This window comes from Stegodyphus dumicola, chromosome X1, assembly GCF_044657685.1.
Source record: "Stegodyphus dumicola isolate Sdum_Otavi_A_Nest chromosome X1, ASM4465768v1".
In the NCBI taxonomy this organism is placed as follows: domain Eukaryota; kingdom Metazoa; phylum Arthropoda; class Arachnida; order Araneae; family Eresidae; genus Stegodyphus; species Stegodyphus dumicola.
In genome coordinates this window covers 125,438,072-125,465,793 of record NC_140780.1, presented here as the reverse complement: position 1 = coordinate 125,465,793, position 27,722 = coordinate 125,438,072, and the positions used below count along the sequence as shown (strand labels likewise).

The following is a 27,722-nucleotide window of genomic DNA, read 5'->3' as shown; positions in this document are numbered from 1 at the left end:
GAAATTCCTTGCTTTAAAACTTATATGCAAAATGAGTTTTAAATTGTTATAATAATTAAAAAGCCAAATGTCTATTTTGCCTGAGCATATACAGGGTGGTGCAGGGGAAGGGGAAATTTTGAACGTTACAGTTGGCATATTTACTCTATTTATGACCTACTTTGTTGACGTGGATAGAAACAAGGTAAAAAAAAAAAAAAAAAAAAAAAAAAAAAAAAAGCAGTCAGAGGGTTAATTTATGTAAAACATTTTTGAGGTTTAAAGAATTTAAGCAATATTAATAGAGGATAATGTGTCTATAAATAAAAAAATATATAAAGTATTAATTACGATCAATAAATAAAATATTAACCGAATGCATAAAAATATAAGTGATATGATCATAGAAAGATGTTATAATTAAGGAAAAAAGAAATTTGCCATTAAAAAAATTCTCAAATAATGCCAGAAACAGCATCAGAGAGTGAAATTTGAATCACATAGCTTGTTCTGTGATGGAGCAGTGCATGCATTTCTGTGATGGAGTAGAGCCTGCAGTTGTTCGAAACTTTGCACAATTGTTGTGAGCGCATTGCCATTTAGTAATCATGGATCATTGGACTGGTGCGGAACGTGCAGTAGCTGTGAGAGCGTTTTATAAAAATGGTGTAGTGCGACTGCTGCGCAGAGATTTCGAAGCATTACCAGCTTGGACGTCATGAACGTGTCCCATCTGCACATGCGATTACAACGTGGGTGCGTAATTTTGAAGAAACAGGATCTGCCTTGAAAAAGAAACCTCGAGGTGGCATTCCAACGGTTCAAACATTCTTTACACCGATACTGTACGAGCTTAATCTTAACATCGAAAACGGGGTTTCAGCAGGACATAGCTACATCACACACTGCTTGACAATCGATGGCAGCAGTTCGTCAATTGTTTGGAAGACTCATTATTTCACGTAACGGTGACACTGAATGGCCTTAATAAATTACTAGTTTTATGAATTTATTCGTGGAAATGACGTTATTTCGAAATTTCCCGTTTCCCTGCGCCACCCTGTACTTGCGCAATAGTTTACTTTTTAACCCTCTGACTATTAATGGGACATATAAGTCCCACTAAAAGTTTAAAAATTACTGCTGGGTTAAAAAATACTTTTAAATAATAAAAAGGTTTTTAGTTGGGGGTCGAGCTTGGTTGTGTGTCTACCTTAAATCATGGTACCAGCTTCTAATGAACTTGTCACCCTATACCACACAATATAAAATCTGTTTCATATAATAAAGTTTTCCAAAATAATAGGTGAGTTTACAGTAAGTTGATCACTATGGGTGGGGCATATGTATCTCACCATTAACCGTTTGTCCCCCTCCAAAAAAAATCCCAAATGTTAAATTTACTCTATTTATGACCTACTTTGTTGACGTGGATAGAAACAAGGTAAAAAAAAAAAAAAAAAAAAAAAAAAAAAAGCAGTCAGAGGGTTAATTTATGTAAAACATTTTTGAGGTTTAAAGAATTTAAGCAATATTAATAGAGGATAATGTGTCTATAAATAAAAAAATATATAAAGTATTAATTACGATCAATAAATAAAATATTAACCGAATGCATAAAAATATAAGTGATATGATCATAGAAAGATGTTATAATTAAGGAAAAAAGAAATTTGCCATTAAAAAAATTCTCAAATAATGCCAGAAACAGCATCAGAGAGTGAAATTTGAATCACATAGCTTGTTCTGTGATGGAGCAGTGCATGCATTTGATGTGCCCGTGAGAAAGGGGTCAAGTGTACTAAGTGTGATCACTAAAAGGTTAAAACAATAAAATAATATTATTATAAAATTTTTTAAAAATAAAAATACTGATAAAACTCTTGAAGAAGATTAAAATGTACCATGCAAAATAAAACTCATAAAACTAACTGTATAGAAAAGCAAAGACGAAACTGCATACATCCAAGAATGTGTAACTGGTGTTTGTACACTAAGGAAGCATTTGCATGATGATCTAGTCGTCATTGTCATAGTTAAAGAAAAAAGTTGTTAATGTCATTCATACTCATGGAACAGCTTTTAAGTCATAACCAATGGTGGAAGGTTAAGTTGTGCATACTGTGCAGCTGCCTTGTTGAAGTCAACTGAATGTCAGTTTGAGTTTCTTTCATTGTGATTGATCAGTCTGCATACCAGGTGGCATAACGTTGAACAAGTAGAACAAAATCCTTAAACCAGTTTCAGTGATATAATGAGGTCTTGTTGCCTAGCAATAAAGTTTAGCTTATGCCACTTCTGACAGCAAAAGTGTTATGTAAATGCTGCCTAAATTAAGATATCACAACATTTTGAAAAAAATGTCTTTTATTCTACATACAAAAGCCATGCTACAATCTAGTGGAGTGAAATTAAAATAAATGAAATGAAAGCAAATAAATAAACAAAATACAAAGATTATAAAAATAAATGAAAAAGTGTAAACTAATGTGAATACATAACTCATCTTCAGCAATGCTCAGCTGAGCACTTCACTGTGTACTCTGTGTAACTGATTCTTGTACAAAAAAGTAAAAAAACTATTAATTAAAACTAAAAAATTTTATTAATGCTGTAAGGAAAGTTAATGGATAATTTAGATTCAGTCAATACGTTTTACCACTTAATCAATTTTATTGCAATCCCTCTGTGTGAACTTGATTAATCCTTTGTTAATTCCAACTTAAAAATATTGTGAAATGCTGAAGGACAAATGCAAAAGTGCCAGTTTTAATATTTATAGAAAATTTATAATCTGACCTTTTAATAATTTGTTCTTACTTATAAAAGATTTATAATCCGATCTTTTAATCATTTATTATGCACTTTACATAACATTCACTGATGTTATTACTTCAAATGAGTAAACTTGTATCTTTGCTCCAATTATTAGAGTTTGTGTTTTTTTAAGTTACTGCGATAAAAACGAATAGAAAATACTAACTCCAGGCTATATGATGATAGAAATGCTCATGTTAGAACATAGAATGATTATACCATAGCTTGATATGTTAAAAATTGGTAATTTCCATTAGGTTTTCATGCTATGAGGCAATACCATTTAAAAAGAACCCAAACTGATTTAAATTACACTTTAGAATGCATGATTCAGGTTGTTAAACTATTTATTACATAATTCTGATGTAAAATATATTAATACAGTACAAAGTCTGTAATCCGGACGTCCATTATTCGGAATGATCTATAATCCGGACTTCAAAGTCACAAACTTTTTTTTGTATGCTTTACGCATGCATGTTTAGCATAAAAAATGAAGCAATTTAAACAACTTACATTGAAAGAAATGTTTAATAAAGTAAACAAATAAATATTAAACTTTTTTTGTAAATTTTGATACCCTTTAGATCATAATTGCTTTTTTTCATAAATTATGGTTTCATATTTTTAATTGTATAATTTCTGCATGTCATCTTACCAGATTTAAATTGATGATCTATAATCCGGAATCGCCGAAGTCCTGACGAGTCCGGATTACAGACTTTGTACTGTATGTAGTTAGATATTCTAAATTTTATGTTCTTTAGTTAATTTAAATTTCTACTTTTTTTTAAACCTTTAAACTCAGGAAATCATGATTAAAGAAGGAAATATTTTATTTACATATTTTTAAATGCAGTGGAAGTAAAATTAATTAATAATATATATACTATTGCGCGGTTAAACTTATACCATATATCAATATAATAAAAAATCAAATACAAATATTACCCGATTCTACAAACATCTACAACAGATTAAGACATTTCAGAATAAATAAAATTTAATATGAAAAATTCAGGAGAATGTTACAAGAGGCAGGCAGGAAATGAAATTTCCATAATGTAAGGTTCATTAATTCAAAAAAATTCCTTTACTGCTTCAAAATGTTTTCCTTAGTAAAGGCTAAAAACTAAAAACCAGGAATCTCCTGGTAAAATCAGGAAACCATGAGAAACTAAGCTGTATCAACTATGTACTAGTATTAAAATATTAATTTATTTAGTATGACTAGTTCTGAAGATTGCCTGATGGATTGATAGACTGTTAATTAGGAGAAATCGTGGTGGATTTTATTTTCATAAGCTTAACTTTTCATTTTCTTAACTTTTCTTGATATATGAGTTTTTTCATTTTATTCATTTGTTTGTATACTAGATTAATTAAAGGAAAAGGAGTCAAGGATTTGATGGGGGGGATGCTTACCATGGGAGTCTAACAAGGGAATGCAGGTTCCCACATAAAGATTAATCAGGTATACATGTAAACTGAAGCCACACAGTCAGCTTTCCTGAAAGCAAGACTCCAACATGTGTAAATAAAGGCTAGCTAAAGCTGATGCTATTGTTCCACATACTTATAATACTATTAATTTGCTTGAAAAATAGAAGAAAACATTAAATACACTTTTTTCCATATGACCAAGTTTAATTACTCTTCTGTAATTATTAAATTACAAGAACTTCTTATACATCATATTTGTGATAAATATCCATCATTACAGTCATTGATATCTATGGATTTAAACAAATCTTCAAAATCAAAAGTATGGATACATTTAAATTTCTTACCTTTTGTACACTCATGGACTTTATTATTGAAAACAATATGAACATTTCCTCCATTGAAGATTTTATCCTTTATAATTAGCATTGTTTAAAGTTTTATTTTTAACTAAGTTAATAAAAAATACCATACATGTAACTGTACATCTTGACTTTAATTATACTATAAAAGAATTTGTTCACCAATTTTGAATTGTTAATGAATTTGTTAAAATTTTAACCACTGGAATGCAACAATTCTCATGCTATACAGTACAAAGTCCCAATGTTCATTATCCGGAATGATCTAAAATCTGGACCTTAAAACACCAAACAACGTTTTTCTGGTAGGCTTTACGCATGCACATTTGATTCCCTCCTCCGCGCATAATAAAACATCTGGAGAGTTCCGATTCTTAATTTTACTTCGAAACTAAATCAAATACCTTGTTATTGAAGAAATAATCATTTTAGCATAAATTTGTACAATCAATAATTTGGCTCCGTTGCTGCGTATCTGCTTGGCACCCATCTCAAACCGAAACATTCCACATAGGTATATTGTTGATCTGATGCCAACCTGGCAAATCATTATTTTTATTATACTTTCCTTTAATCACCGCATGTTTATCAAAACACGACAACTTGAATAATGACTCATGTAGTGAAACCTAAAAACATTTTTTTATATTAGTAATTGAATAATAAATGAGTATGGTAACCTGTTGCGTTGACATTACGCTTGGCGATACCAACAGATTTCAGTTAAATGCGCTAAAAAATGTTCACAAGGAAAAATTTACCCAAAATTTCTTTCCATATGCTAAAAATAGATTTTGTTGATGATACTCATGGACCCAAACATTACATTTAAGGCTATTTGAATCAAGAATAACTCATTTGTTTTTCATATAAATCGAGAACCAGTGTCAGGGATCGTATGGCCGCGTCAAATCGTAGAACTAGGACCCACAGAGACATCAGGAGGTAAGATATATAGTGCCGTCCCTCAAAAATGCTTAAGTATATGTGGGAAATTATTTATTCAGAACTCTGATAAGCCTTAAGCATGTGCAAGAAATATACATGAGTATTATAAATAACTAAACTAATACAATTCAGGCTTAATAGCTAAATTTGATGATGACAGCAGCTAATTTAAAGGATTTTTAATTTTGGATATCGCAAAACAAAGGCGAAATTTTTCAATTAACAGATTTTGTAAAGAAATTTGGAGATAAATGAAGATGATATAAAAGAAGATTACGATAAATTCCGCTGTGAACCCACACCAAACAATTACCCTGAATGTAAGGGAATTGCTGTGACTGCATGTGGTGGTTTGTCATCCCAAATTTGGCAGTTCTAGGTATTCACAGTTCCATTCAGGTAAAAGTGGGCCTCGTCTCCCCATAAGATTTTCCACAGCCAAGCATCATCCACCTCCATTCTGACAAGAAAGGTGAGAGCAAAAGTCAATCGCTTATCACGGTCGGGGTTTACACAGCTGATCTTCTACGGATAGAAGTTGATAATCTTTCGTAAGATTTTCCATACCTTACTGTAAGGCATATCCATATTCCGAGCTACTCCAAGAGCGCTAGAGGTGGCAGCAATATTGTCTGGTCCTCTGTCGACAATAGCGTGGCAACTGCTTCGATTGTATCCTGTGGTACAGGTTTTCGTCCTCTGCCCGACTGAACCTTCAGAGAACCTGTTTTCTCAAACGTCGCAACCATTGCTTTTAGCCCATTAACTGACACAGGACCGTTACCTTTATGAATTTTTTTGTGCGTTTTAAAAGCACGAAGAGCGGCTGATGCGTTGCACTGGTTGAAGTAAAAGAATTTGACCAGTAACGCACGCTCGACTAAAGAAGGAGACATTGCACAATAACTTTCAATCCGATTGATTCGAAACGTAACACATTGCCTTTTAAAACCCACTGTGCGAATGGATGTAACGTGAAATTTAAATAAAGAACTTCTTCTTCTGCTCAACGTACGTGATATTGCAGATCACGAGACTTTATCGGTGTTTATGTAGGTTTTACGTTTTTTTAAAAGTGTTGCCATATTGCACTTGAACTAAATCAGAAAATATGCATAATAAAAGGTAATTTTATTCCATATTAATTTGCTTTTGTTGACACTCTATTTTCTATTACACAGCGCCAAATATTCCCTTAGCGGTGACTTTTGGAACTAATTTGTTTTTTTGCAGAATCCTTCGTCCCCCGTCTTGTTTAATCTTCCTACAAAATGTGGCGTTATTCTCGCAAATAGATCGTGCCATAGAACACTGTGAGCACTGTCAGTTTAATTATGGCCACCTGGTACTTCATTTTTCATAAATCATGATTTCATATTTTTAATTTTATAATTTCTACATGATTCAAACTGATGATATAATATCCGGAAAAATCCCAAATCCGGAATTGCCGAACTCCCGACGAGTCGACATTTCGGACTTTGTACTGTATTTGATGCACATAACATTTATATAGACAATCTTGTCTTCTTTTTTAGCCAACATATATAAATTTATATTACCAGACAGAGCAAAATATAAATTTGATGCCAAAAGCCATATATACACTGATTATTATCTATAACATACACAAAATTAAGAAAATTTGCATGTTATGTCTAATTTCAGAAAAACTATTGAACAGATTTTAATGAAAATTATTAGTATGAATATACATTTATAACAGAAAAAGATGGGTAAAACTCAATAGTACAAGGATGTCCAAAATCCATTCTAAGATATTGAACTGAAAATGAGTCTAATATGGAGTATGATCCTCTCTCATAGCTAGACAGGCCATGCAGCATGATGACATACTGGACAAGAGACAATTAAGGAGTCTCTGTGGCAGTCGAGCCCAGTCCTGCAGCAACAGTTTTCAACCCCAGTACAGTTCTTAAGGCCCGTCTACACTTAGCAATTTTCTTGGCTGACTTAGCTGGCTGACAATATCTGAGATAGCTCGCCTGTCCATACGGAACGATTTTTTCGTTAGTACAGGAATTCACTCAGCCAATCACTGCAAAAGGAAGTGTTCCCGTTCTCTACAGCGTCACAATTTGTAAACAAAGCTTACGGTGTTGTCAAATAGTCAAAATAATGGATGACTATTTTAAATTGCTACTATAGATACAGCTACAATTTTGAACTTAGGTAATGCTACAGAAGGGAAGGGGGGAAGAACCAGACCATTTGGACCAGAAATTGAGTCAAACGACGAGAAATTCATGGTGCCTTCGTAAAACCTGCTCCGGAAGTTGCATGTTGAAGACACGGTACAATTCGAAAAGTATTTACGGATGATGCCACATGATTTTGATTTTTTGCTAAATTTAGTTTGCAGCAAAATTTTTAAAAATATGCTTTTCCTTTGTGTATTGAGTACACAGATTACTCCTTTTTTATTTTATTTATTTATTTTTAAATTTCCTTTTCTGGCAGTCCTATTTGTGCACTTAAATCTTGAAATAATAAAATAACAATGTTTCAAAAAAAAAAAAAAAAAAAAAAAAAAAAAAAAGTAACTACTGTGCTTTAAATTAAAAACTTTTATTAATGAATAAATAAACAATAATGTCATGAATATTAAACCAGTATGAGTAAAAAGTAGTAATAAAGAATAAAGATTACTACATTACAAAGCAAGAGTGTAATTTCAGTGCAAAAATTTCAAATAAGAAATATAAAGGTGCAAAGTCTTAAGTAGTATATTTATTTAACATTAAAAAACTAATATCAGCATAATTAAATAACTAATACAGTCTGAAAACTATGGTCATATGACTCTATCAGTTAATCAGCTAATAAAATTTAGCAATATTGTATTAAATTAGGTTGTAATTTGTTTTCGCAAAACTCAATTAAAACAAAACTGAGTTTGTGAAACATCATTAATAGTTTTGGGGGAGTTAAAATAATTTTCATTTCGAATAGAAAATATTTGAATATATAAAGTAATGGGAAAGACAAAGCTTACCAAAATAAGAGAATCCCTTAATTTTTTTATTTTTAAAATTTATATTACTCATGTCCCACAACACATTTTCTCTATAGAAATCTATTAGTTGAAAAATTTGAGTTTCGCTCCAACGAAATGCAGCCATGTTTATTATTCCAAATGAGGAGAAAGGCACATGATCACTCAAAGCAATCTTATTGGCTAGAGACTCCGATTTTATCGTACGCTAGTGAGCAGTGAACACCAGTTCTGAAATCGTGGCAGAGAACATGACCGATTTTTGGCGCATGTGCAGATCCTTAAAATTGTTGCTCTACGAGAAAGTTGGCCGAGAAAAATTGCTTCGCGTAGACGGGCTTTTAGAGAAGGATGGCCAAATAAAACTGCCCACCTCAACAGTGTGACAGACATGCTCAACAGAGAAGTAGATCTGGCTGGTGAAACTTGAGTTCGAGTGGCAGCATACAGCTCACGCTGCTGTAACAGTCCTGTGTTGCTGCAGTGAAAGTGCCAATTAACAATCCTTAATTCATTGTCATGGATCTTGGTCAACCTTGGAAAAGTCTTCTTGATATGGATTTAGCATCCTGAAATTGTTTCCATAAATTGCATACCATGCTGGGCATTACATTAAGCTCTGTAGCCACCTCTGCTTGTGATTGGCCTCCCTCCAATCTACCAACATCCTCCATCTCATTCCATCTTCCATACATTCATGCCTACTCATTTTGCCTGGTAGCTTATAAAACTTACCCAATTCTTGCAAGAAACATGAGGAATGTGGTGAAGGAGTACAACACACAAAATTGCCAAAAATTGTGTGCTTAAATCCTCTCCACAATTACATCTCCACAGGCATATCAGTGTACACTTATGTGTTCTACTTCGAATATTTGCGTAACTTTTCAGCGGAATAATTAGTACTTTTGGTTCAATACTTTTTGTAAAAATAGACATAATTTACAAATTCTCATAATTTTGTACACAAGTGTGTTTAAAGTTAGGACAATCAGTAGCACTGAGTATATTCAAATCACCTGAAAGTACATGATTTACGTCTTTATTTATGGATTGCTGAAACTTTACCTGAATGCAAAAGCATGAAGGTCCTAATTTCTCCTTAGATTAATTTAACTTTTTATAATTAAAAATTAATCTTCTCATCAGTGCATCACATTTAATTTCTGAAAATTAACATCTGATATTCACCAACACGTTATTTTTAACATATTTCTGAAGTTTACGAAATCAAACATTTCATTCCCTTAAGTTAAAAAAAAGTATGCTTTCTTTTTTTTTAGACTATTATTTGCATAGTTAATAACAAAATTTAAATAATTTATAAAGTTTGCAGTAGATTCTAAAATTTATTAATTCAAAAATAAGGTGCGGTATGCATTCTGCATTAGAACACTGAGCATTATTAAAATGTTAGTGAAAAACTCTACCAGTATGTCTTTTGCAAAGGGGAAAAACAAATTACTTTTTAAATAACAATCAAATATTTATTTTTCCCACTGATCTTAGAAATATTCTCACTACTGCTCTGATAGTTGATGGCAGAAGCAAATAACTTAATAACACTGAATTTATTGAATACATTTATTATTAACTAGCCGCTACACAGCCAACCTTCATCTGGCTTTTAAATGTATCGGAAAAATGCCTAAAGGGAGCATCAAACATTAAATTTAAAAACTGCACATAATTTTACTCTGCAGAACAACTTTATAAAAAAATTCAATAAAAATGTATTATATATAAAAAATTTTACAACGAAATAAGCAATATCTCTTAATACAAATATTAATTATTCTAATAAATAAATTAACCAACTTTTCATTGCCTTCTCTCGACAAACATCCAGCATACAAGAGAAATATTAAATTTAAAAACCGCACAGAACTATCGCCCTCATTTTTCCGAGGGGCAACAGTGCTGACATCAGCAACAATTGCTGAGTGCCATTGTTGCTGATGTAATGATACAGAATTATCGATTTTATGCAATTTCATCAAAAACAAAATAATAATAATAAAAAATCTTGTTCAAATTTTGAAAAAAATCACTTCGAGGTGCACTGGGTTTTGTCTAAATGCACCTATGTAGCAAATTTTGTAGTCTATTTCGGTCTATTAGCTTCCTCGCAGCACGAACAGAAGACACACACAGACAGACTCTTCCTTTTATATATATATAAAAGTAAGTATGGCTAAATTTATAGGTTTAAATCATATATATAATCATGATACCTACTACTTCTTAGAAGACTGACCAGTTTCTTGATTGAATTAGCTCTTTATTATATATCCATAACTAAAGCTGAGGACATTAAAAAAAGTATTCACAATTTATTTTAAATGAATTCAAATTCATTTATGCACAAAAGTAAATCTTAACTGATTAAGCATTTTTTTAAAATCTATCAAAGTTAATGTAAAAAATAATTTAAAAGCTACCTTTTCAATCTTTAAAAAAGCTTAAACTGTTAGAAATCTTTGTAAAGTTTCATTAACTTTCATACTCAACATAAGTTGCTTATATCCACAATGTACTTATTGTTTTATTGAAGATTCACTGTAAAGACAGCAATACATCTTTTAAATCTTGAAATCTTTCGCTAGATGTTTTCATTTTTAAAAAAACAAATCAAAATGGGTAACATAAGATTAAAAGGTTTATATAAATAAAAAGTACACACACTTTATACAAGTTAATGAGCATTAATTTTTCAAGTTCCGCAGCATACCTTGTCATATATTAACACAGTTATCCTTTTCACAGAGACAGTTACTAGAACATGGATCATTTCTTTTCCTGCAGGCACATCTCATTGTTCTACAGTCACCGGGACACTGACAAGGTTTCGTCATTCTCTGAAGGGAAATAAAACTCTAGTTATTAAAAATGAAAATATATATTTTCATATAAATAATCAAAACTGTTATTACTGATGAATAGTCAAAATTGCTTTTAGAAAATGTATTACCTTTAACCCTTTAGTGCACATGACTCCATAAGAAGTAAAATCTGTTCTTCAAAATTTATGGCATTAAAATATACTGCCTGAGCATTTGTTGAACATTTTCATAAAGTTGTAATGACTGGCATGAAATATTTAAATTTTAATTATCTCCAATAAAAAAAAAATACTTAATCTGGGTTATTTTGTCTTAAAATAAGTATAAATCTTTTACAAACTTCTTGCTAAATTTTATAAAGTATATTTTAACTATGCCTATATTAAACTATATTAACTATATTAAAAATAACAGTTTAATGCAGATTCTGTCTCTTGCTTACTGAATATATCAAAACGCATTACAAGTTTTAAAGTGCATTTACAAGAAGCAGCATATTTGAAGAGAACGAATGATTTTTTTTTAAGTAAAACAGTTCAAATTTCTATGCAGAATAATTTAGTTAATTAAAATTATTTTATTATAGCATATTTTTCAGCAAGTTTTGTGAATGCCTTCAAATGTTATGAAAGGTATATATTTTCTAAGTAATGGTTTCAAGTCAAAACAACTGGTTACAGGCCATGATTTGAAAGCAGAGAATGTAAGAGAGATTTATAATACATGTATTGCACAGATTATTATCTCAATCTATGTACACCTTTAAAATGTTTAAAAAAAAAAAGGGAATTTTCCTCAGCATGCCTATGGCTCAACTGCAGATACATGATGAACATGGCAAGATAACTCATGAATGGCTGAATCATATGCACAAGTAACTTTTTAAAAAATTAATCTGAAGATTATTTTTTTACAAACTAGATTGGATGCAGAATTTTTGTATGCATATAAACATATGTCAATTTCCCTCAGAAAGCTCCATATAATTAATTAGCACAATCTAGAATAAATAAGTAAACTGCTACATGTGTAATACAACCAATAATAAAGCCAATGCAGACATTAAAAGATATCATGATTTGGAGCTAGGGAAGGGATCTGAGCACATAGGAAATTCTTCCTAAAAGGAGGAATTTCATTGTGGTCCCAGAGCGAAGGGGATTTTCTGACCTGACATTTGTACTGAATCTGTTACAGAAAGCTCATAGGGTAAAAAAAAAAAAAAACCTAAGGGATAGGTGGAATCACAAGCCAAAGGCTGCTAGGAAAAGTTAATGTAAGGCCACATGTCTTTGTTATATTTATTAAGTATCATAATAATTTATACTGTAAAAAGTAAACAATGCAAACATAATACACTTTATTAAATAAAATAAGCCTAAAATTCATTAATACATTTTTAGCATGTTAAAATAAAATTAATTTTTATCTACTACTTAGAATCAAATAAATAATAAAAGAGAAGATTAAGGGACTACTGGGGCAATATAGATTAAGAACCACTAAGCTAGAAGATGAAAAAGCATAATTAATTCAGAATTGCTAACAATCAGTGCAGATACCCTTTTCTATTATTCAGTGTTATAAGTAAGGAAATCGTAAACAATAATAGTAAATTAAGCAAATTGTAAATAAATTTGAATTTTCAGATAAAAGTGAGCATTATAAATTTACTTTATATTAGTGGTTTTCTTGAAAATAAGAATTAAAGAAGAATACATTAATAAAAGTATAATCAATATTCTTATGGAACAGTTACACAGTTTTTCCCATTTTTTTTTCATTCTTCATAATGCTACATTAAATATATGTAACACCTATTGCCCTTAAAATTCCTAGTTTCAGTTATCTCAAAATTATTTTCCCAATCCTATGACATCTACCTTGAAATATCCAAATAGTTACTTTTAGTACTTACTAATAATAGCACCTTTTAAATAAAGTTACAGCATGCTCTCTTCATTAATTTTTTTAAATTTCACCATCTTTAACTTGCAGTGTTCTCCAGAGCCGAATATTTCACTTAAGAACAATTTCATAAAGTTTAAAATGAATGACAATGAACTATCTCCTAGGAATATGTACAAATACTTTACGCAGAAATACTAAAAATGATTTTTATACCTTTTTGCAGATCTATTTTTTTAAAGAATTTTCTTCAATTCAATTTGACCAAGAATCAATTTTCCTCTGAAACTTATTTTTAATAATGAAACAAATAGATAATTTTAATTTAAATTTGCACTTGTAAGGATTGTGTTAATCTATCTAACAGTTAAATTTTGAGTTAAAGCTACTGTCCTACCTTTTCTTAATTTCAGCCCATCAGTGGGCGAGCGGTAAAATTTCTGAACACTGGTAGTTCGGTCCGAGGTTCGAATCCCCCGAACGGGCTGGCTGCATGGGCGTTTTCGTGTTTTTTTTCCCCCATGTGTAATGTTTATATGAGCCAGTTTCACTTAGAAAGTCCTCCACAAAGGCATCCCTCCCCTTAGGCAAATAGCCCTAGTGTGCTTTGCCATATTCTCAAAAATCCAATCCAATCCAATCTTAATTTCAAGCTTGCAACTTCCAGTCAGAACATAGTTTTAGAATCGCGTTTGAATGCAAATGAGAAGAAGCATTTAAACTGTGAAGTTCTACTGACTTTGTTAGAGAGAACCAGTTATTCTGACTAGCGTGCCTGCCTTTTTAGGTTACTCTCTTTCAAGCTATTATTGCGCTCGGCCGTACTTTAGGCTCTTGATAGCTTCTCCGTTATTTAGCATTAGAGGCCAACTCTGTTAGAATCTTGATAGCTTCGGCTATATCTTTTTAATTAAGATTAGTTAAGTTTCAGTTCTTAGTTTATTAAGTTCAAGCTCGAATGGAGGCTTTTATTATAAAACTCCAAGAAGGAGGTCCTGTGAAAATGAATTTGGAATAATAAAGGGTATTTAACCTTTTCAAAGTTTTATTTTCTATCTCACGGACTAAAGCGATTATTCGCTTACCAGTTCTTAAGATTCTTCAATTTTAAACTTAGTAAAACTGTAACTTAAAAGTACACAGGTTAGAATTTTATAAAACTTTTGAAAAAAAAAAATAAAGAGTATTAAAGTACAGTTTAAATTCACACAATAAAATGAAAATTTCTAGTTTTAAATTCAAAACTTTTTTTTAAGTACAAATATTACCTTAGCTGGAATAATATAGGTGCTTGTACTAAACCGGTCTTCATCATCAGACTGTAAAAAAAAGGTTACGTTGACATAATTAGAATGAATATTTCACTTCAGAACTAATAAAATTAATATTCACTTAATTTATTCAGGAATTCTAAAACTATAAAAGAAATTTATATACAAGAATAAATTTACACACAGCATATTGGAGAGTATTAAAGAAATGATTGTTTCCAAGATGTTCTATAAATTCTCAAGACTAAATGAAATAATCCAAGAACAGCACATTACACATCACAATTACCTCCACAACACAAGACATCCTCAGGATATCCTATTTAAGTCAGAATGTCCTGGGAAACAGGATATCTTGAGGATGTTGATTCTTAGATAACCTGAGGACTTTTCAAGTCAACATCCTGAGGATGTCCTATTCAAGTCACAATATCCTGGGATATATGAAGATCTCCTGAGGATGTTGATTTTCAGATATCCTGAGGACTTCGTAAATCAACATCTTAAGGATGTCCTGTTCAATTCGCAATGTCCCAGGATATATGAAGATCTCCCGAGGATGTTGTTTCTCAGATATCTTCAGGGTTTTATCATTTATCATCACGAGGATGCACATACTGAATACTTTTGAAGACTATTGTACTCAAGCATACTGAGGATACTTATTCTCAGTCAGCTTTAAGATCAGCTGAGAATTCAGAACTCGAATTTGCTAATTCGAAAGCATACTTAACCCTCTCGCTGCGCATCCCGTGATTTCCACGGGCAATGTAGAAGTAGCAAAATTTGCACAACCCGCGATTATCGCGGGGATGCGTTTTTGCCGCCTATTTAAGTGTGCAACCCGCTCTTTCCCCATTTATGGTTTCATTTCGGCTTTTCTGTAATGTTTAATTGTTTATTTAGATGTCGACTAACAGATGGTGTTAGTTGTCCACGTTTCTGCGAAATATAAAAAGAATTTTTTTTTAGCATTTCGCGCGCGCTTTTCAGAGCTCAAAGATGTCTGGCAGGAGCCGTTTCGCGAGTGATATGACCTATGTTCCTGACGATATTTCCGACACTGACAGTAGTTCTGACTCTGATTCCGAGTATATTGATGATATTTATAGCGGAACTGATGAAAATTTCTCGGATTCCTCTGTGGATAGTGATGAATCTGAAAATTCCTTTTCTATTCAAAACGCCCGACAGTGGTGCAAAATTGATATGCAAAATATTCCACCAGCTCCTGCTTCATTTCCTTTTATTGGCAATCCCGGACCAAATTTCACTATGGCAGATGATGCAACTGTTTTGGATTATTTTGAACTTTTTTTTGACGATGTTATGTTGCAAATAATAGTAAAAGAGACCAACAGATATGCTCAGCAGTATATGAATAAGGCAGTTCCTAAAGAAAGATCAAGGTGGAAAAATTGGACAGATACGGATGAGAAAGAACTTAGATTATTCTTTTCCGTTTTGTTTCTCCAAGGAATTGTAAAAAAGCCTAAACAAGAATATTATTGGTTCAAACGTCACATATTGCAAACACCTATTTTTCAACAAGTAATTCAGAAAGATAGATTTATTTTGCTGATGAAGTTCCTTCATTTTACAAATAACGAAGAGTTTGATAAGGATAATCATCCATGGCCAAAATTAAATAAAATTTATGACATCATGGAGCATCTTCGAAACAAATTTCGAAATCTTTATATACCAGATAAAAATCTCAGCATAGACGAGAGTTTGATGCGCTTCAAAGGCGGACTGAGCTGGAAAATGTTCATCGCGAAAAAAAGAGCAAGATTTGGCCTTAAGTTTTTTGTGGTCTGCGAAGTGGGAACTGGATATATTGCAGACTTTCTCATATACACAGGTAATGGAACTGTGTATAACCGGAAATTTGCAAATTATCCAGTTTCCACTAAAATTGTTCTGCACCTGATGGACAGATTCCTGGGCCAAGGTTACTGTGTAACCATGGACAATTACTACATGTCTCCAAAGTTAGCAGACATTTTAATTTCAGAAAGAACAGACTTATATGGAACTGTAAATAAGATGAGGAAAGACCTTCCTCCAAATTTTGCAAAAGAAAAAATCCCTAAAGGTGACGTCCTTGTTTACCAAAGGGGTAAAGTTATGGCTCTGAAGTGGCAAGATAAAAAAAGTGTTTTTCTTATAAGTACAGTTCATAATGCAAGTTCCCGTTTGGTGAAATGCAAATCAAAGAAAACTGTACTCAAACCAATTGTTGTTTGTGATTACAACAACACGATGGATGGGGTTGATTTATGTGACCAAGAAATGTCATATTACCCCACCCTCAGAAAACAACAAGGGAAATATTATATAAAAATTTTCCGACAATTCATGGACCAATCACTGTGGAATGCTTATATCCTTTATAAAAAGGATAACCCATTACAAAATATAACGCTTCTAGATTTCCGTTTGCAAATTATTGAACTAAGCATTCAGAAGTATTCAGATAGAAATTCCAGTGTTCACTCTAGCATATGTAGTTCAACTCTCAATCCCATGAGGCTAACTGCTCGACATTTTGCTAGCCATATACCCCCAAATCCCATCAAGAAAGAGCCTCGTAGACAGTGTGCTGTCTATTGTTAAAAAAAAAAAACTGAAAGCGGGAAAAAAATTCGAAAAGAAACGCGAATTTGGTGCAAAGATTGCGAGGTCGGACTTTGCCTCGAGCCTTGTTTCGAAATTTATCAAACAAAACTTCATTTCTAATAAATGTTTTGTAAGTATTTTGCATATTTTCATTAGTATATACTTTTTATCTTTGTATTTTATAAAATAAATCATAATTTAACCAAAATTGATTTTCAAAATTTTGCTTTTTTTATCATTATTCTTCAATTTCAATATTCTGACAACTTTCTTCTATGATCTAATTCTACATTGAAAAAAAAACTCTTTTACAAAAAATTTTTGTATATTTTAAGTCTAAAATATATGTAGATTTGAAATATGTAATAAAAAAATATGCAATTTTTGAACCTATTTTGATAAAAAAAATACGCAGCGAGAGGGTTAAGCTCTTTATTTTTCTTTTTAAGAATTGCTTATTGAATTACAATTAGAAAATATATTTACATAGTATCAGGGTTAGACTTGTATTAATTTTAATGTCTTTTCCTGACATTTTTGCTGTAGGTAATCTGAAAGGGGCTTTCAATGAATTACCGTAATTTTCGGAAGAAACGCCGCAGCGTTTACGTGTTTAAAACTTAAATTTTCAGTGGGTGCGGTGTTTCTACCCATGCGGCGTTTAGGTGTACTAAAAATAAAATATTTCCTATGATGTTCATTTTACATAGCTTGGATGGCCTTGTCATTGTGCATAGACTGGTGCTGTTCCCACACAAAAGACCACTCAGTTGCTTTTTGCGAACGTTATTTTGTTTACATTCTTTCCCTTGAACGGACCTACATGCCTTATTCACCCTAAACGAGATCTCAGAACAATAACATTCTTCACCCTTTCAAATCAACATTCTCATCAGTTCGAATAGTCTCTCTCCTCTGCCATTCGATGAATCTTCCAGGACCCATCCTCTCCCCACCCCTGCCTTTTCTGCAATTTTTTTCAAAGGCGGACACGACTCCACATGCCTCGCAATAGCGAACTCTGACGTATTTCCCCTTCAGCATGAATGGATTTTTCTTGGCATTCTGCCAGATACAGATCCCATCAGTTTGGGTACAAGTACTTGTTGGATAGTTTTTAAGTAAGAAGGGAGCGGCAATTTTTTGAAAATGTCCCTAAACGGCACAGTAGCTATACTGCTGGTTTTAAGCTTAATGTAATTTCACGTGCTGAACAAATTGGAAATCGAGCAGCAGCTCGAGAGTTTGAAGCAGATGACAGATGTATTCGACGTTGGAGAACTGAAAAAGAACTTCTTAAAAATATGCCACAACAGAAACGAGCCAAAAGAAGTGGTACTGTAAGGTGGCCAAATCTAGAGGACGACCTTGCAAACTGGGTAAAGGAGCAACGAGGAAAGGGAATGGCAATTTCGACTGTAAAAATTCGCTTACAAGCAAAATTTATAGCAAAACAAATGAACATAAATGATTTCAAAGGAGGTGCAGCAGATTTATGAAAAGAAAAGATATTTCTGTGCGTACTAGAACAACAGTCGGGCAACAATTACCAATGGACTGGCAGGATAAAACGGCATCTTTTCTAAAATATGTGACAGATATTATTGCCCCACAAAAAAACTTCTTCGGTCACAGATAATAAATATGGATGAAACGCCGTTAGCTTTCGACTCTCCTGCAAACAGAACTGTTGACGAAACTGGTGCAAACACTGTATCTGTGTTTATGACAGGCCATGAAAGAACGTCATTTACATGTGTGTTAGCTTGTGCCGCAAACGGTGACAAGCTAAAGCCGGTGATCATTTTTAAACGAAAGACTACTCCGAAGGGAGATGGTATGTCATATATCATGACTTAGGTTGAGTTTTTGCATCTATACGGCCCACGACGATGTCATGCGCAATTTAATCTATTGCGGCGTTTCTGTGTAATTTAAATTTTTCCCCCGCCATTTTTTTCGAGTGCGGCGTTTACGTTGATGCGGCCTGTGTAATTTTAATTTTTTCCCCACCATTTTTCTCGAGTGCGGCGTTTACGCTGATGTGGCCTTTCTTCCGTAAATTACAGTAGCTATTTTTTAACTATTTCCTATATTTATAAATAAAATATGCATAAACATTTGTATTAATATAAGATAAATTATTTATATAATTGTCTTCATCTACTATAAATTATTAAAATCATAGAACTAATTGCTAATCAAACTTTGATTGAAAGAGGGCTGGAGGGGTTATTCTTTAAATTAATTGAAAAAAATGAACTTTTTATGGAAGCTGATATCTGAAAATATTAAAGTAAAGTAACTTTGTACCACATGCAAATCAAATTATAAGAATCAAAACCTCACTCTATGGATATTCTGCATATAAAAATTTAATTGTTATGTTTACATTTATTTTTGTCTTCTATATGTTGGCTGTAAGTAAAACTCAAAATGTTTTCAAAGTTTTGGAGTTGTTCACAGTGCCTAGTGATCCCAGCACTTTCTTACAAATTATATGCAAGTGTTTTCAGTTGTTTTGACTTCCACAATGAAAGCGTGAATAAGAATAAATTCTAACTGCTACATAATATATTTTGTAAACATTATTTTAGATATTTTGCTAATATCTTTGAACCCAAACATTATTTATGTTACAGGTTCGCTCAGAAAATCTTTCATAAAGACATTTATACTATGAACAGATCGGCACGATGCACTATGCTTTGAATAAATAATGTTTCAGGCTGCAGAGAATTAAACCACTAAACTCTGGTAGTTCGATAAGATTCAGATCCTGGGGAACAAACTGGCTGCATGAGATTTTTATGTTTTCCCCCTATATATAGCATAGAATCGAGTCAATCTCTCTTAAAAAGGGAAAGTGGTTAGTAAAGACATTCCTTTCCTTTGTTAGACTGCCCTCGAGTGCTTTGCCGCAGATCCTTAAATCAGGCTAATCAAATATTTTGTTTTTAAATTTCCAATGGCCAACACTAGTTGTTATAGATAATGGCAACTACTAAGGCCAGAAGCAGTGGTCACATTATTATAAAGGTAATAATATATAGGCCGCAGTTGCCTCCTATGAGGGTACAGACAATTTTACACATCCATGCTTTTTCCGGTGTTCAAACCCGTGTTTTTCGATATGGCAATCCACTAACCACCTTCCCGTCTCTGCGGCACTAATCAGAAATAATGCAGTATTTAGTTGCTTGGGAATATGCATGTGGGACATTAAGGCATGGCTAAACCATGCATTTACACCATGTTATAAAAGTATTCAATTAAATTCATCGAAGTCATTTTTGACTGAGAATGGCCCAGTGCTGCTAATTGCTCTGTAATGATGATATCCTTGAAGAACCGCACAAAGTGGAAAAGTACTGTACTTACTTTTTGATTTCTAGAATTTATCAGCTATTCTGCTGAAGCTTAAACGTTAATTGCTGTCATACCAAATCCTGTTCCAGCCAGAAGTTGACTTCACAAACAAACATTTTAGAACGATTTTCATAGAGAGAGTGTGAAAAGTAAGTTTCAAAAATTTTCCTTTATTCTACAAAAATGATCAGAAGGGGGAAAAACAAAATCTCATATATCCAAAAGGCAGATTTGCAGGAGAGTAAATCAACGTATATTTTTGGATTCATCAGAAGAAGTAGCATTTAATTATGGGAGGGGGAAACATGTGCCGAATTTTTGCGCTAGCAAATATATTTTAACTTAAGTTCCAGTTCAAATTTTGATTCGGTATATGAAACTCATATATATATACCTTGCACCTATAACCCTTGTTTTGAAGTTGGCAACACAGATACTGAATCTATTTCATTTAAACAGAGAAGGGAAACGAAAAATATTTCATACAATGTTTCAAATCACACTACATGTGAGAACTCGTTTCTGGAATTAATGGAATGGCACTTAAAATTCTGAAGAATCATAAATGCTTTAACAATTTACCAAGTGATGCACGTACACTCGTGAGCACACCCAGAAATTCCTTTTATAAAAAGAATGGGGAATACAGACTATGTATACTTCGGCTTAAAAAATCAAATTAAAAAAATGCATAGCCTTCATATTTTGTCTCAGTTATCTTGTATAGAAATGGCAATAAATATTGATGGTTTATCCATATTCAAATCAAATAATAATTCACTCTGCCCAATTTTGGTGAATATTATTTCTACTAGAAACATCGTGGATGCATATTATGGTAGTTCAAAACCAAAAGCTAATGAATTTTTAACCAAATTTATGGACAAAACTGTCAAATTATCTAATGAAGGTATTAACTTCGGAAATGAAAATAAAATAAAATTTGCTATTAAATATATTGTATGTGATGTGCGAGCAAAATCATATATTTTGTGCACTAAAGGTCAAACTGGATATTCAAGTTGTTCGAAGTGCAATATTGTTGGCAAATATGTTAACAACAGAGTTCTCCAGGAACGAATTCTCCATAATTCGTTGGTGAACTACATCAAAATACCAATTTTTTTATGACTCAAAAATTGACTTATGATGATTATCACAACGATAATTCCATTTTAAAGGATATTCCAAATACAGGACTAATAAGTATTACTTTAGACTTTATATGCCTCGTGCGCTTAGGAATAGTACGAAAAATTATTACTATTTGGATAGGCGGAGGCAGCTTACAAGCACAATTACCACATAAAAATGTTAAATTAATTAAAAAAAATTCGACCAGTTTAAAGCCTTTTGTACCAATTGAATTTGCGAGAAAAACTGAAGACCCTAAAAGAATTGAAACATTGGAAAGCTACAGAATACTGCCAATTTTTACTGTACACTGGCCAAGTTGTTTTAAAAGAAATTTTAAACAATAAGCTATATGATCATTTTTTACTAAATCATGTTTTGATTGGATTCTTACGCAAAATACAAAATCAGACGGCAATTCATGAATATGTACAGTCTCTATTAGATCTCTTCGTAGTAAATTTTGGGCTTTATTATGTAAAATAGCATATTTTTCATAATGTTCACGGCCTACTGCATATTTGCAAAGATGTAAAAATGTTTGGGCCATTAGGTAATTGCAGAGCATTTAAATTTGAAAGCTACATATGTCTTCTATAAAAAAAATTGATTAGAAAGTCTTTTGCTCCATTACAGCAAATAGCAAGATGAACTCATGAACTGTTCAATTATATTGTAGCCATCAATAATGATTCAATCAACGCAACCAATTTAAGTTCAGAATTTCAAAATTTACCCACATTAGTCCACTACTTAAAGATTATTAAATGCTTAATTTTATTATTGAATTTTGAATACAAATTAACTGACATCAGAACTAATTTTGTAGAATAATTTAATTATGAATATATTGAATAATTCAACCTTGGGCTATTGAATAGTTAAAAATGGTCGAAAGATTTTTAATATTTTTAAGCAAAATTTTCTCTTATAATATTTTGTATTAATAATTCATTTTAAGTCCCTTGCTTAGTTTTAGATATATTTAAAAATTATTAAATAAATTGAAATTCAAATCCGAAAAATAAATTGTATAAATATTCTCAACACTTCTTACTTTTCCATAGTAACAATAGGTAAAGAATCTGATACTATGTGAGGAAAATAAGTAGGTTTTAGGCCATCACAACACCTTCACTGGAATGTAAGGAAGATTCCTGGGGATATACTGGGATGTGACATTAAACAGTCGGGCGTATGTATTTAACACTTTCGCTGCCGGTCATGTGAGGTTATATTGATAGTTAACATTTTGCGGGCCGCTTTCACGCTGGTCTGACTTTTGCTCGGCAACGGTTATCGGCCGCTGTCACGCTGGCGTGACTTTTGCTCGGCAACAGTTATCGGCAGCTGTCATGTACGCGTGACTCAACGACGCCACCAACGACGATGATTCACATCAACATTTGTATAGATAGACATACTGTAGCAATTTGACGATCAGGAAACATTGGTTTCAACTGTTTTCCTCTCCCAATTCACCAGACTGTCTATTATTAAAGTCTTTTTTCGTGGACGCTTGTTTTGTTAGTTTGAGACTGTCTTTCGCTGCCTTCAAATATCGGAAACTTACGTTAGATTTAAAGATATCCTTCAAAATGCTCTTTGATGAGGAAATATATGCTGATCTGTTATCAGAAGAGGATAATTGCTCTGATAGTGAAAGTGATTCGGACAGCGGGAGCAATATAATTGTGAGACGATTCAAAAATAAGGGAAGACCAATAATTAGTGAATCTGAAAGTGATGAAGAGAATTCTGTGGCAAATGATTGGTTAGAAGTTGATTTTAAACCTAACTTTCATGCTTGCCTGGAATGGTTTGGGTTACAGGTACCATACACACCAGATATATTATCAACTGTGGAATTGTTCATTGGGGACGATTTATTTAATTTGTTTGCCACACAAACAAAATTATATCATAATCAGCAGAATAATAACAACAATGAATCAAAAAGAATAAAGCTTGGATTGATACAAATGTTGTAGAAATGAAAAAAACTTTTGGGGTTTGTTATCCTAATGGGAATAGTAAGAAAACCAGAACAAGACGATTATTGGTCTACTCACCCTGGATTACATACACTTATTTTTGGCAATACTATGCCAAGGAACCGATTTCGGCAGTTATGGAAGTATTAGCACTTAAGTAATAATGAGCATTGCCAAGAAAGGCTTGATAAAATAAAACCAGTTTACTCGTACCTGGTAGAAAAGTTTCAAAAAATATATAAACCCGAGAACGAATTATTGCTGGATGAAGGTATCATTCCATTGAAGTGCAGGCTATCTTTTCGTACATATAATCCTGCGAAAATGATAAAATATGGAATTTTAGTCCGTATGGTGTGTGAAATGACATCTGGTTATACAGTCAAAAGTCGTTAATCCGGACTTGTCAGGACTTCGGCGATTCCGGATTATAGATCATCAGTTTAAATCTGGTAAGATGGCATGCAGAAATTATAAAATTAAAAATATGAAATATAAGTCCTGTAATTGCTGTGTCGAGAATACCGACTAATTTGTCAATTGAAATTTTGTTTTCAATAACCTCTGTTACTTTCTTTGCTATCAGAAGCGAATTATAATGACGAGGAATTTGATTTAAATCATATCAAAGATGGAGTACATCGAGATGAAATACTACATTTAATAAGGAATTATAAGCCAAATAAAATAAAAACATCTGCCCTGAAGATAAGGATAGTGCTGACAGATCAACTTCCAATTCATTGCGCGGCGCCGCGGCATTAAAGATAAGCAAAGTTTAGATAAACAAATGTTAAAGTTTAGATAAACAAAGGATATGCCTTTATCAATTTTTTGTAGCAATTCCACTTTTTGTTTAATGAACTTCGAAACATGCTTTCGCTTTGTAGATCATTTACATATTAATAAATATATATCAGAAATTCTATTTGACATAATCGAAAGTTCAAGCTTACTTTTATAAAATTGCTCTAACAGTCTGCAAAAAATAATAAGCCGGATCCAATTCGAAGATTAAAGAACAACGCAATCTGCAACATTAACAGAAATAGATAATTAAATAATTTTTGCTTAGCTTATACCATCCGTTATACATTAAACGTGCACTCGTAAACGTATTTTGCGCACGCGCACAAGCATATTCTCAGCCGTAAAGGCCTTACGCGCATGCGTCAACGCGACACATGCGCAGAAAGTTTGAAGCTTTGAGGTCCGGATTATAGATCATTCCGAATTATGGGTGTCCAAATTAACGACTTTTGACTGTATATGCAATTTAGAAATATATTGCGTGCAAGGAAAATCGCTAATTGCAACAATATTGTCCGTGCTATCGCCATATTTAAATTTATGGCACGATGTATATGTGGACAGCTATTACAATAGTGTAAAGGTTGCAGAGGATTTACTAAAGCATAAAACAAACATCTGTGGCGCAATTAGAGTAAACAGAGGAGTGCCAAATTGTTTAAAATCTGCTACATTGAAAAATAAGTCAATGGAATTTTGTAGAAAGGGGAAAATTATGGTACAAAAATGGAATTTGGCCAAAAAATTGATAATGATGATTTCTACGATAACTTCAGCAGACATGGTCGAATGTGTGAGTAAAAGAACCAAAAAGAAGTGCATTAAACCAATTTGCATACAAGAGTATAATAAATTTATGAAAGGTGTTGATCACGCCGATCAATACCTATCGTGTTATTCCATACTTCGCAAAACAAAAAAATGGACAAAAAAAAAAAAAAAAAAAAAGGGTTTTATATCTCATAAAATGTGCATTACTCAATGCGTTCCAGATATACATAAAAAATTCTGAAAATTCTATTAGATTCAAACAATTTTTACTAAACCTTGCACTAGCATGGATTAATGGGAATGAAGAGGAGCAACAATCAAGATCGGCTGCTCAATGTGATGAAAGATCGCCAAGGTTTGATCCACCAGGCAGACTTACTACGGACATGAGAAAACATAGAATAACACGTATTATTGGTAATGGGAGAATTCAAAACCCGCAAAGGCCTGTAAAGTTTGCACTGCCAAAAAGAAAAGAAGTTCCACTACATACATGTGTCCTTCCTGCAACGTTTCTCTGCATGTTGGAAAATGTTTTCAGAATTATCATACTAAAAAGAACTATGGATCCTAGGGGTTAAATTTTTTTAATAAAACATTTTAGTACTAATTAAAAAATATAAATGGAATAAAAATAGTGTAACAGTTATTTTAGTGCTTTCTTTAATAATAATTATATACCAACTACTTATGTTTCGAAAAATTGCGTAAATATCACCGTTGGCGAGCAGTAGAACCTGCGTGAACCGGCGGCAGCGTAAAGGCGCTTCGATAAATGCACGGCCCGCAAAGTGTTAATGCTGTGTCATAGAAATAGATTGCACCCATATGCTGACTTATTATATGAAATATGATTTAAAATATTATTATGTGTACCACATTGATTACTTAGCCTTTAAGCATTAAATTTTATAACTATGCGGCAGCACGTGATTGGCACTAGAGGAAAAATTACTTCTGCAATGCCGCATTACGTGTTGGTGGGTGGCACTTAAAGTGAATGAAAATAAGTAACAATATGCATTATTTTGATGTGAAACTACAGCATAAACAAATTACAAATAAATTTATTACAAGATAGTTACAATGATATTATTCCAAACTATATATTTCAGAATTTTATTTGCTTATGATCTTTGCGTGAAACGAAACTTTGTTTCCAGTCCAACCTACATACATTTACAACTGGTTTCTAACCCTCACTCCACGCCAATATCAAGTAGTAAGTAGGACTTTAAATCCTAATAACATCCCGTAAGCTGTCAATGGGACCTACATAGGATGTTCTGAGGATATAATGGGATGCGTTTAGGAGGTTTGTAGAACATCTCAGGATGTCCTGGGGATGTAGTAACTAGGATTTCAAATCCTGACAACATCCCATATGCTATCAATGGGACTTAGGATGTCCTGAGAATATACTGGGATGTGACATTAAGCACTCAGGAGGACGTGTTTAAGAGGTTTGTGGGATATTCCGGGATGTCCTGAGGATGTACGCACATTCCGAAGATGTTTTTGCGCTATGTGGGTGTATTACATGACTGGCATATACATACATGTTTCAGTTTCTCAGTAGGCTTCATCTGTTAATTGCGCATAGCAACTTCATAACAAAAAAAGGTGAATGAATTGACCATGATTAGAAAATTTTCAAATGAGATAAAGTTTGAAGAAACAGTTGCTTAAAATAAGAGTTCAACTTTTGGAGAAAATAAGGTTAATAAAGGCACTATACATTCACAGTTTTAAAAATTTTGCAATTATTCAATTCTTGCAATGCAGAGTTGAATATCAACCAACCTTTAAAAGTTGGAAATTAACTCACTCTCAAATTACGTTAGTGTTAGGCCAGCATATTAAGTAATGTACACTGGTTTTTGAAGATCATGTAATTTTTGGCCATGAGTGAAATGATATACCCCCAAGATGAAATTTCCCCAGGAAGATCTAAAAAGACATTTATGACAATTTGGCAACATTAATGAGACAGTTTTTAATCTTTGTGAAAGAATAATTCTATTAAAATATCTCAAAGTTGTTTATTGTTATAATTTAATCCTCTATTGAGAATCATTATGATCAAGCAATGACATATAATACGAAACATGATCATTTATTGTAACCTGTACATGAAAAAATGGTGTTTTCTTTAACAATTGCTAAAAAAATATGGACCAAAACAGAAACATAAATGCAAATTTTTCCAATAAAAATTTGTATTTACAATCTGTAGTTGGAAATTGTGAAAATCAATTTAGTTAAATGATGCACCAGTATAGTTTATTCTGTTTTCATTCTTTAACTAGAATTCTCTTTGTCCCCCCTTGCTTTGGGAAGGGGCCAGAATTTTCGAGTGAACTATTATAATTAAATTACATAGAAATGGTTCATTGGCTAATTCTGGATACAAAAAAGAAAGGATTTTTGCAGAA

General features: G+C 32.5%; 1 protein-coding gene across 4 annotated transcripts in view; it reads right to left on the bottom strand.

Annotated features, from left to right (window-relative positions):
* Klp3A (kinesin-like protein 3A) overlaps window positions 1-27,722 on the bottom strand; it is a 298,885-nt gene that overhangs the window by 27,714 nt on the left and 243,449 nt on the right. For all 4 annotated transcript variants that reach the window (XM_085808353.1, XM_085808352.1, XM_085808354.1 and 1 more), the window contains 2 exons: window positions 14,585-14,635; window positions 11,297-11,423 (listed from right to left, as the gene is read on the bottom strand). In XM_085808353.1, coding sequence (XP_085664479.1) covers window positions 11,301-11,423; window positions 14,585-14,635 — 174 coding nt within the window. In that variant the 3' untranslated portion in view covers window positions 11,297-11,300. The remainder of the gene's footprint in view (window positions 1-11,296; window positions 11,424-14,584; window positions 14,636-27,722) is intronic.